The 11,609-nt window shown below is 22.1% G+C and overlaps 5 protein-coding genes across 6 annotated transcripts in view; 3 read left to right on the plus strand and 2 right to left on the minus strand.

The window, feature by feature from the left end:
- LOC102674023 (28S ribosomal protein S31, mitochondrial) overlaps positions 1-1,932 on the plus strand; it is a 3,125-nt gene extending 1,193 nt beyond the window's left edge. Inside the window, exons 2-6 of the mRNA XM_006612177.2 lie at positions 126-282; positions 368-431; positions 913-1,033; positions 1,335-1,546; positions 1,629-1,932. Of these exons, the coding sequence (XP_006612240.2) occupies positions 126-282; positions 368-431; positions 913-1,033; positions 1,335-1,546; positions 1,629-1,861 (787 nt within the window). The 3' untranslated portion in view covers positions 1,862-1,932. The remainder of the gene's footprint in view (positions 1-125; positions 283-367; positions 432-912; positions 1,034-1,334; positions 1,547-1,628) is intronic.
- Positions 1,933-2,264: 332 nt separating this feature from the next.
- Positions 2,265-3,359, plus strand: LOC102673894 (exosome complex component RRP41). The gene is made up of 3 exons (XM_006612176.2): positions 2,265-2,527; positions 2,601-2,903; positions 2,991-3,359. The coding sequence occupies exons 1-3, from the start codon at positions 2,354-2,356 to the stop codon at positions 3,318-3,320; spliced, it is 807 nt and encodes a 268-aa protein (XP_006612239.1). The 5' UTR covers positions 2,265-2,353; the 3' UTR covers positions 3,321-3,359.
- A 148-nt stretch (positions 3,360-3,507) lies between these two features.
- Positions 3,508-5,973, minus strand: LOC102673759 (trifunctional enzyme subunit beta, mitochondrial). The gene is made up of 7 exons (XM_006612175.2): positions 5,904-5,973; positions 5,286-5,448; positions 4,715-5,090; positions 4,440-4,614; positions 4,102-4,382; positions 3,719-4,024; positions 3,508-3,611 (listed from the first exon to the last, which is right to left on the minus strand). Exons 1-7 carry the CDS (start codon positions 5,956-5,958, stop codon positions 3,567-3,569), a joined length of 1,401 nt encoding a protein of 466 aa, XP_006612238.1. The 5' UTR covers positions 5,959-5,973; the 3' UTR covers positions 3,508-3,566.
- Positions 5,974-6,416: 443 nt separating this feature from the next.
- On the plus strand, positions 6,417-9,563 carry LOC102673641 (protein lethal(2)denticleless). 2 transcript variants are annotated; one of them, XM_006612174.2, is made up of 8 exons: positions 6,417-6,579; positions 6,756-7,003; positions 7,149-7,332; positions 7,420-7,648; positions 7,720-7,925; positions 7,995-8,197; positions 8,278-8,488; positions 8,649-9,563. In XM_006612174.2, exons 1-8 carry the CDS (start codon positions 6,537-6,539, stop codon positions 9,287-9,289), a joined length of 1,965 nt encoding a protein of 654 aa, XP_006612237.1. In that variant the 5' UTR covers positions 6,417-6,536; the 3' UTR covers positions 9,290-9,563. The 2 variants fall into 2 exon arrangements, with proteins under 2 accessions (XP_006612237.1, XP_031364633.1); XM_031508773.1 differs by having other exon boundaries at positions 6,557-6,680.
- Positions 9,564-9,733: 170 nt separating this feature from the next.
- Positions 9,734-11,609, minus strand: part of LOC102673509 (acylglycerol kinase, mitochondrial) — a 22,853-nt gene continuing 20,977 nt past the window's right edge. The window contains exons 3-9 of the mRNA XM_031508774.1: positions 11,337-11,456; positions 10,873-11,263; positions 10,659-10,774; positions 10,404-10,588; positions 10,179-10,322; positions 9,993-10,111; positions 9,734-9,889 (exon numbers count right to left, since the gene is read on the minus strand). Coding sequence (XP_031364634.1) covers positions 9,776-9,889; positions 9,993-10,111; positions 10,179-10,322; positions 10,404-10,588; positions 10,659-10,774; positions 10,873-11,263; positions 11,337-11,443 — 1,176 coding nt within the window. The 5' untranslated portion in view covers positions 11,444-11,456 and the 3' untranslated portion in view covers positions 9,734-9,775. The remainder of the gene's footprint in view (positions 9,890-9,992; positions 10,112-10,178; positions 10,323-10,403; positions 10,589-10,658; positions 10,775-10,872; positions 11,264-11,336; positions 11,457-11,609) is intronic.

Consider the following 11,609-nt stretch of genomic DNA (forward strand, 5'->3'; position numbering starts at 1 on the left):
TAAAGTAAGTACTTATTTTAATAACCTTAGCAACTTTATTAATCTATCAATTTTTTACAAAATTTTTAATAATTAAAATAAATTATATTAAATAATTATATTTATTTATAATTATTAATTTTTAGGGGTATTAGAAGTCGAATTATATTACCATTTCAATCAAATATTACATTAACTGTAATAAAATTTAATTCATCATCATCTAATTCTTCTTCTGATTCATCTTCTGATTCAGATTCAAGTTCTGATTCTGAAGTTTCTAATAAAGATAGAAAAAATAATGTAAATTTTTTATAATTTTTAATTAAAAAAATATTTTATGTATAATTGTATGTGTGCAAATTTTAATCTATTTATTTTTTTTTAGAAGGTATTTAAAACCATAGAATATTTACAAAATGCAAAAGTTGCACAAAAAAAAAGACAAATAGGTAAGATATCAATTTATTTCAAGTTAAATGTATAATAAGATAAAAAAAATTTATTACAGAAAAAGAAATAACCAAAGCAGCTCAAATCTTAACTACCACATCAACACAAGATAAAGAAAAAATTCTTTTACCTTTGTTAAAAAAAATTGGTAATATACAAAATGCAGATAATATATTTACTAAAAGGTTAATTATAATCTTTTAAATTAAATTATGTTCATTTTAAGATATTACATATTATATATTATAATATTATATAAATAATATATTATTTATAGCAATATATATAAAGATGCAATTAAAAAAGAAGATAAAATAAATTGGAAAAAAGAAAATAATATCAAAAATTCAATTAAAAATATGAAATATCAATCACAGGAAAAATCTTTCTTATTCCAGAATCAAAAAAATACGACAAAAAATATTAACGACGAATTTAAAACAAAATATGATCATAATGCAACACAATCAAATATATCAGTAATTAAAATGTTACAAATAAAACAAAATAAGGCAAATATTAATGCTAAATTTGAAACAAAAATTGATAAGTCAAAAGAGATACAAAAAGAACCATCTATTATTAGATTGCTAAAAAACCAGCAAAAAAAAATAAAAAATATTGATGATAACTCTGAAAAAAAAATTAAAAAAGAACCATCTATTATTAGAATGTTAAAAAATGAAGAAAAAATAAGGAATATTGATAAATCAAATTTGAATATATTTAAAATAAAAACTGAAGTAAAGAAAGAACCATTTAATATTAAAAAACAAGAACAATTAAAGTCTATATATAAACATAAAACAAAAATAAATATTGAAAATGATAAAAGGTTGCATATTTTATTAATAAATAATTAAAGTATATATAACATAAATAATTTATATAAAATTTTTCAGTGAGCATGTATTTTTGGAACTTACAAAGTTTAAAGGAATTTTCTATAAATTTGAAGAAGATTCAGATGTTCCTAAATTTAAAATGTGGAATACATGGGAAAAAAATGAATTACAATTTTCAATATCAAAATATCCTAAAAACGCATTTCAAGAAATGATTGAATGGACTAAAGAAGGAAAATTATGGAAATTTCCTATAGATAATGAACAAGGTATTTATAAAATATGGAATTTACTATTATTTTATACATAATTTATGTTATATATAATGTAAATTTTTTTTTCATAATATAGGGATGGAAGATGAATATAACGTACATTTTTCAAAGCATGTATTTTTGGAACATCATTTAGTACCATGGTGTCCCTCTAAGGGTCCAATACGACATTTTATGGAATTAGTATGTATTGGACTTTCAAAAAATCCATATATGACAATTGAAGAAAAATATGATCATATAATGTGGTATAAAGATTATTTTAAAGATAAACAAGATTTATTACAAAAATTAGGTATTGTAGAATAAAGAAAATATTTGTAAAAAATATATAAAATGAAATATTAATTGTTTTTAAAAAATAAAAATTTAATAAAATATATGAATTTTATTCCTTTAAATTATATTTTATAAATAAACATTAAATAAAATGATACTTAATATTATATAATTTCTTTATAAAGAAATTAAATAAGTTATTCAATATTTACAAAATCATAAATATTGAAAAATAAAACAAAAATATTAATATTTGAAATTTACAAGTAAATAATTTATTTATTAATAAATAAATTAATTAATTAAATTATAATTTTTTCATAATTAATTTAAATTAATTTAAATATTTAAATTAATTTATGAAAAAAAAACGATATAAAACGATAGTTGGAATTGAAAACTATTAGATCAAATAGCCAATGAGATTATCGAATTGAAATTTGAGGTTAAGATTTAAGATTGATTGGTTTAATGTATATCTATGTTATAGATTAGTTTTAATATTAAAATTTCTGAAAAAAAATGATTGAAGTTGAAAATATTGAAGACCAAAATGGATTACGTCTAGATGGTAGACGAGCATTAGAATTAAGACAAATTCGTATAAAAATGGGAGTTTTTGGACAAGCTGATGGAAGTGCTTATATCGAACATGGTAACACTAAAATTTTGGTTACAGTATATGGACCTCATCAGGTTAACAATTTTTCATATATTATAATTTTAATATCAATATATTAAATTATATATAATTGATGTATTTATTTAGCCAAGAAACTCTACAGGCAGAAGTACAAGTAAAGTTACTAAAGGTATTGTAAATTGTCAATATAGTATGGCAGTATTTAGTTTATCTTCTGGAGAACGTAAACGCAAACCAAGAGGTGATAGAAAATCACAAGAAAGATCTCTTCAATTAAAACATGCAATGGAAGCAATAATACATCTAGAATTATATCCACGTTCACAGATAGATATTTATGTAGAAGCATTACAAGTTGATGGAAGTGAATATTGTGCATCTGTAAATGCAGCTACACTTGCTTTAATTGATGCTGGAATTCCTATTAAGGTAATATATAATAAAATAGAAAATAAATATTTTATAATTTTCATCAAAAAATTTTTTTCAAACAAAACTGTTATTTTATTTTTATAGAATTATGCTATAGGTTGTACTGTAACATTAATTAATTGCCCATCTTTAGAAGATGAAGATAATACATTAGAGAGAGGAGTATTAGATGCAAATTATATAGAAGAATGTGCTCCTGGTGTTACTTTATCTGTTGTTGCATTACCAAATAGTGATAGTGTATCAAAAGATGGATTAATAGTAGTAGCACAAGGTGCAGGACAAAGATTACATTTGTCTCAATTTGAATCATTAAAAGCTCGTGTATTATGTGGATGTCAAGATATAAAAACTATTTTAGATCATGCAGTCAGACAATATTTAACAGAACAATCACTTCCTTCTCTTTTTTAGATATATAAATAAAAAAATTATTCATAAAAAAATATTAAATAATATACTAACAATTTTTTTATAAAAAATTATAATATTATAATATATAAATTATATTCATTAAAATTTTTTAAATGTATTTTTTAAAAATTTATATTTTTTACAAAATCATTATATATATATCATTATATATCATTATATTATAAACAATCAACATAAATTTCTTTAAAAATATTAATGCTTGTTTATTTTTTTGTTTTTTGCATCTTAAATTTTAGCACCAGGATATCTTTCCATAATCATACCTACACCCTGTAATTAAGAATAAGACAAATTTATTTAATATAAATTTATCAATAAGATAAATATATATCATAAAGATATCAATAATATTTAAATATTTTTACAATTTCTTTTACCTGTCCTCCAGCTGCACAAGCTGCAATTAATCCAAATTGTTGATCTTCTTTAATAAGTCGATTAGCTGTATGAGTAGCTAATCGAATTCCAGTTGCTGCAAATGGATGACCAATTGACAAAGATCCACCCCATGCATTCCACTTATTGAGATCTGGTATTCCTACTTTTAAAGATCTTCCTAAATAATTTTGTGCAAACAAATCAGAATCTAAAGCTTTCAAATTGGCTAAAATTTGTCCAGCAAAAGCTTCATGTATTTCCCACACTCCAATATCTTTAATATTTAATTTTGCTTTTTGCAATACCTAAAATTTATTTTAAAAATATTATGTATTAAAATTCTAATATTTTTTATAATTATAAAATAATAAAATATTACAACCTGTGGTATAGCATAAGATGGTCCCAAGAGTAATTGATCAATAGGATCTTGGGAAACATAAATAAAATTTCTTAAATATGCTTTTGGAGTAAGACCAAGTTGAAGAGCTTTTTCTTCTGTCATTATTAAAGCTGCTGATGCACCATCAGTTAAAAAAGAAGCATTAGCAGCAGTAACTGTTCCATATGGTTTAACAAATGCTGGTTTCAATTTTGCTAATTTTTCTATCGTTGAAACTTGAATACCATTGTCTTTGTTTATTACTTCATTTACATTTGGAACTAGAAAAAATAATCAAATTAATTAACTTATTTCATTTACTCAATTTTATTTATTACCTTTATAAGGAACTATATCTGTGAGGTATCCTTGTTGTTGTGCTTTAGCAGCTAAAGTATGTGAACGTAAAGCATATTCATCTTGCTCTTTTCTTGATATTCCAAATGCAGCTGCTAATCTGTCACTACTATGTCCCATTGTTTCATTACTAGAAAATTCTGCTACTGCAGGTAACTGTAATTATATAAATAAATCAAATATAATATATAAGTATTATATAATATAATATTTAGAATTAAAATATAATTTTAGGTAAAAAAAAATATAAATATACATCTGGTACAAAATGTGCTGCTCTGATATTAGTAAGAAGTGTTAGTTTTTGTCCAATTGTTTTTGCTTTATTAGCTTGTAACATCAATGTTCTCATACGTCTGCTATGTCTAATTGGTATATCTGACAAAAATTCCACTCCTCCTGCTATGATTACATCATATACACCACATGCTATCAAACCCATACCAGTTGTAAGAGCTTGATTACTACTGATGCATGCCATAGTTACTGTATGTGCAGGAATACGATCACTATATCCTGCTGCTAAAGCTGCTTCTCTAGCAATATTTGAAGTCTTTACTTCTTGTATTACTGTACCATAAACAATATATTCAACAATTTCTTTAGGAAATTTAATTTTCTTTTGTAAAGCCCTGATAATAAAATATAAATATATATAAATTATAAAATAAATTATTATAACATAATATCATAAAATTATAATTGTAAATAATAATAATTATTATAAAATATATTTTTAAAAAAAACTTATACTAATTATAAAAAAATATGATAATATAAAAATTTAATTAAATATGATTAAATATATTTAAAAAATAAAAATTTACACTAATGAATGTCTGGCAAGATCATATGCCATCAAGTTTTTGTAACTTGTTCCAGAATGTAAAAATGGTGTTCTTACACCATCAATAAATACAATATTCTTAGTAACATTACTTTTAGTTGCATATAATTTATTATTTGTTTTTAAATATTTTATTGTAGAACCTAAAATAAAAAATATATAGTATTATAATTTATAATACATTTAAGAAATATAATAAAAAAATATGATTATAATTATCATAAAGATTATGTTGTAATCATAAATAATTATATTGATTATTTTATAATTATAAATACTAATAATAATGATAATAATAAAGATAGTAATAATATGATAATATATGATAATATATGATAATAAATATTAATTATAAAAAAAAATTTTAAATTTCAAATGAATTTTTTAATTATCAACAATATTTAATATTTAAGTAATAATCAATATTTAGTATTTATGAACAAAAAATTATGATATTAGCGACAATAAAAAATTATAAAATAGTTTTATTTTAAAGATTTTCTACTTTATATCTAAAAAATTAAAAACGATTTATACGAATTATATATTATTCTTGAATTTTTTTATAATATTTATAGTATAATATAATTCAACATACCATACTTAGGAAATCCTCCTTTTATTAAAAATTTATTTTTGACAAGAAAAAACATGTTTAAAATCAATTTAAATCTATTTATTTTTTAAAATCTCATTTATTCCTTTAAATGTTACTATTTAATATATACCAACAAGTATCGAAGACTGAATATATAAGTACTTTGACCTATATTTAAGTCTTATTCTCAAAATATTTTTATACATAATTAGTTATACTAGCACATAAGTATTAAATAAATGAACTAATAAAATAGAAAATATATTTCAAATATAGAATATATTCATTTCAAAAAATATAGATTTTATTAGTTATTTCTATTATTATGTACAATTATAAAAATAGAATATAATAGAATTACAATTAGAATAAAAATTAAAATTTCATATCTAAATAAAATTATATGATATTATATAAATAGAAATAAGCAAATTTATACTTTTATATCATTTCGTTCATTATTTCCGACTTTATTTAGTATTCATGTACACTTTAAATAGTATTAAATATCGTTACATAGAAATTATCTTAATTTAGAAGTGCGGGAAAACTGACAGATTTTCCCGCTTACAATTTCATGTACGAATAATTTTTAGTGCTATGTAATGAATATTGATTTCATGTAGTTTCAGAATGAATTTAGTGCATTCTATTGTAGAACGTGAAAAAGGATTTGGTAATGTGTTTTTTTATGATTGTATATAGTAAAAACTTTAAATATATATTATAAATATAAAATAGGTTATATAAAATACCATTACATTGAATGTGATATTTGTATGTTTCATGTATAATATTTATTTTTATAAATATATAGATGTAAATTTTGAAAAATTATACAAATTTTTCCAGCATCGATACGTGATTATGATATTGCTTTATATCGTTTAAAATGTTACGAACATGATGTATATCGAGGTATAACGCCAAGTACAAATGCACTTGATTTCAATCCTGAACCACCAGTTTTTGCATGTCGATTTTGTACTACAGAAGGATACGAACAAATAATTGCTTTAGCAAATGAAGATGGAAAGATTGCTTTACAAGATACAAATATCAAAAGTATTAAATCAAATCAACCATTAGAAGGAACACAGGTATATCGTTGTGATATGTTAAATTATTAAAAATTAAAAATTATAATAGAATAAAATATTAGATATAATTTTTTATTTATAAAATTATAACTAATATAAAATATATTATTAAGAACATATAAAAAATAAATTTAATATTTTTTAGGCACATTGCAATGCAATATTTGATATAGCTTGGATGCCAGGAGAATTAAAATTAGTCACAGCATCTGGAGATCATACTGCTAGATTATGGGATATATCTACTACTGGTGATATTCGATTAATTAATCATTTTCATGCTCATACAAGAAGTATTAAGACTGCAGTGTTTCGTTTTCAGGATCAAGGTATCTTTAATATTCTATAAATTTTTATTTTATTTTTTTAAGATTTATTATTTTTAAGAAATTAATCTAAAAGAATATATATTTTAGCTGTATTTGCAACTGGAGCTAGAGATGGTTCTATAATGATATGGGATATTCGAGCTAATCATTATGAACGTCCTAAGCCAGATAATTGTATTGCTAATGCACATAATGTTGGAATTCTAAGTAATGTACGACAACGTAGGGTAATCAGTCATGCATCTAGAGCACAAAGTATTACTGGTTTAGCATTTCAAGATGATTTTACTTTACTTTCGTGTGCTGCTGGAGATGGGTAAGTTTATTGATATAAATATATTATAAAGAAAGAAAATAATGTTAATTTTAGTTATAAATTTGATATAGTTTAATAAAAGTTTGGGATTTGCGTAAAAATTATACTGTTCACAAAAAAGATCCCATAGCTAAGCATACAATGAATTATACTGGACATAGTACAAGAAATGGATTTTCATCATTATTAATATGTCCAGCCAGAATTACACTATATGCTAGTTGTATGGATAACATTATATATGCCTATAATATATCATCTTATAATCCTAAACCAAGTAAGAATAATAAAAAAAATATATTATTGATACTAAATACGAAATTTAAAAATTTTCTTTTTGCATTAGTTGCAGAATTTTATGGACATCAAAATCGTACATATTATGTTAAAACATGTTTAAGTCCTGATGGACGTTATATTGCAAGTGGTTCCAGTGATGAACTTGCATATATTTGGCATACAAGCAAACCAGGAGCACCAGTTGTGCAACTTTCTGGACATACTGAAGAAGTTACTTGCATTGCTTGGTGTACTATTGGAGAAACAAAAGTATTAAAAATGTTATGCTTTTTTTCATTATATTTTTTTTATATATAATATTAATGTTTTTAAAAATTATATATGTATAGATAGTTACATGTTCTGATGATTCATGCCATCGAATTTGGAGAATTGGTTATGAACATAAATTAGATAATGAAGAAATATTAATACGTGGTAATGCAGAAGTCATTTCTAATAAGAATCCATTAGAAAATTTAAAACTTGAAACTACACCAACTGTTACACGGCGTTGCATCACATCTGAAGAACATACTCCAGGATCTGATACTATATCTAGTATGTAATTATAATATATATAATATATATAATATATATAATAATTATAATAATAAAATCATAAAATTTTATTATTATTATAAATATAATTATATATTATTAATTTTATTTAATTTATTATTATTATTTTATATATTTTATTACTTCTTTCTTTTACCAGATATTACACCTGGACCGAGTTCATCAGATGCTTACAATCAAACAGAAGACAATCAAAATCTATTTAATATTACTGGTTCAATGAAAAGAAGTTATTTCCAAATGACCAATGGATCTTGGTCTGATGAAAAATTTAAGTCAATTTTATCTCCTATAGAAGAGAATCTCACATCCATTACAAAACGTATTCATTTAGAAAATCGTGGAGCACGAAGATTATTTAGTCCATATAATGATAATAATTCGTTATTAAATAGAGGTTACGAATCTGATGAACCAACTACAAGTTTATCAAATATAGAAAGTAGAAACAGCGAAATTAGTTTTTCACCTACGCTAAATCTTCCGAACTTCGTTATTGATGGTACAGCGCCACATTTACTTCAATTATCTCCAGAAAAATATAAAGAAAATGTTGATTGGTTAACAAGAATGCGAAGAGAAAAATATGAACAAAAAATGAGGAAAACAATGTCAGAAAAATTGCCTAGTCCTGTTTCTTGTACAATGCTTACTAGGAGAAATACTAGGTCACGATCAACAGAACCACAAAAAATATCTAAAATACCGAGAAGTCCAACACTTTCTTTATTGAATTTTTTTAAAGTTACTGGTAAAGATTGTGAAACGAATATATTATAATAATGCTAATATAATACATTTTACAAAATTTTGGAAATTATCATGAATTCTTCTTATTAGATTATGTTTTATCTATGTTAAAATTCATATAGAACTTTTATTAAAAATATTTGTTAGGAATATGTTTTACAATACAAAATTATATCCAAAATATCAATCAATGAATGTGATATGAATTTCAGCGCGCTTTCTCATGTTTATGATGTGGTACCTTATAAAATAAATAAGACTTACAATAATAAATATCATAATGTAAGATAAATATAACATAAAAGTATTACAAGTATGTAAAAATAGTTTATATACTCAATATAGTATATCTTTTATATATGCAATAATAAATTATTTTTATAACATATTGTATTAAAATAAAAAGTTTTGCTAATTTTTTTACTAATATCTAATTTTTTATAATTTTTATAAGAATCAAAAATTCAAAACAAATAAGTAATTCTTAAATTTTATTTATCTTATATACATCTTTTATCAACTTTTGAATTGAGGACAAAATACTTTTACTGCCTGTGAAAACAATTTAATTTCAACTGCTTTTAATTCGTATTCTTCATTGTCGATATATAATGTATAATGTTTATCAACCTGTAATGTATATCAAAAATGTTTATAAAAAATGAATTAATAACTTAAAATTAAAAGTAAATTGAAGTTACAAAACTTCTATCTTTTTTTTTTTAAATCTTACTGTTTGTGGAGTTAATTCAATTTTTTTTGCTTCTACTACTTGTTCACATAATGATTTATTATTTTGTTCTTTTTTCCAACCTTTAGATACAAAAGAAAAATAATCTATATCCTTTGGACCTATAATAAAAACAATTTTTTATGATCATATTAATTTTTTTTAAAGATAAAATATTTATTTAAATACCCATTTTCACTTTCAAAGATGATGGAGATTCATTTTGTGATTTGTCTATATTAGAAGTTTCTATATGTAATTCACAAGTTGATATAGGTAATTCATGGAGAATATCACATTTTTCATTTATTATCTTACTAAAATCAATACTATCTAAAAAAAAAAAATAATAATAATAATCTAATAATAGATTTTAAGATATTACTTATTTTGAATATATAAATAAAAATATACCTCTAATGATAGTATTCCTTGGTGCAAATACATGCCACCATCTTGTGTTTAGATTAGAAAATCCATTTGTTGAATTTTTTTGATTACAACGAGAACAACCTTCACAAGGAAGTGTATATTTCAATATTACATCACAATATTTATTTAAATTTTCTTTATAACCATTAAATATATAAGTTGCATATCTATATATTAAATAATGTGTAAGCATAATGCAGATATAAATTTTAAAATATTAAAAAGAGATATTTATACTTTTTTAAAGGTCCCCAATACCAATATTTTGTAGCTAAAGCATTTGCATCTTTCCATGCACCCCATTCTACTGCTCCCATAGCATAAATTGGCTTTACTGGTTCCTTAGGATTATCCTTTAATTTTAAAATCAAATTTAAATTAATTAATGACAAATTTAAATTAATTAATGACAAATTTAAAAATAAATTATGTTTATATAAAAGAAATATACTTCAATAGGTTTAACTTCAATCATATCCATCATTTTAGATTTTTCATTTATAATTGCCATTGTTGCCTCTATCATTTGCTTTATATCAGAAAGATCATCGTATTTATGATATAAAGATTTTGCAATTTTATTCGTTTGTCCCAATGGCAAAATACCAATAGGGCACTGTTTAACTGATTTAAGATTCAAGTCATATTTCCTTACTAATCCAGTTAAAACATCAGATAATGTACCATCTCCTCCTGCAACTATAATAGCATCAGTAGGTGTATCTAAATTCATTATAATTTTCCGAGCATCATTTTGTGATTCTGTCTGTATTATAGTTACAGCAATTCCAGCTAAATGCAGAAGTGGTTCACAATAATTTTGAAATAATTTTTTAGCTTTCCTATAAATAATAATAATATTTAATATCAATTAATCAATAAACAGAATTTTAATTTATAATCAAACAATCAAACCCTTTTTTAGCAGCTGGATTTAAAATAATAGTTACATGACGAGGTTTTATATTTGTTGGAAGTGGAAGATCACCATATTGTGAAATACTTTCACAATATTGTCTCATTAATTGATCAGTGCTAAAAATTATATTATTTTTATATTATTTTTAATTTATTAATAGTTAATTTAATCATAATAGTTAACTTTATCATAAAATTAATATATATATATATATATATATATATTATAAATATTTCAATTAAAAATAATCCAATTTTTTAAAATTATAT

This window comes from Apis dorsata, unplaced genomic scaffold (genome assembly GCF_000469605.1).
Source record: "Apis dorsata unplaced genomic scaffold, Apis dorsata 1.3 scaffold_99, whole genome shotgun sequence".
Classification (NCBI taxonomy): Eukaryota; Metazoa; Arthropoda; class Insecta; order Hymenoptera; family Apidae; genus Apis; species Apis dorsata.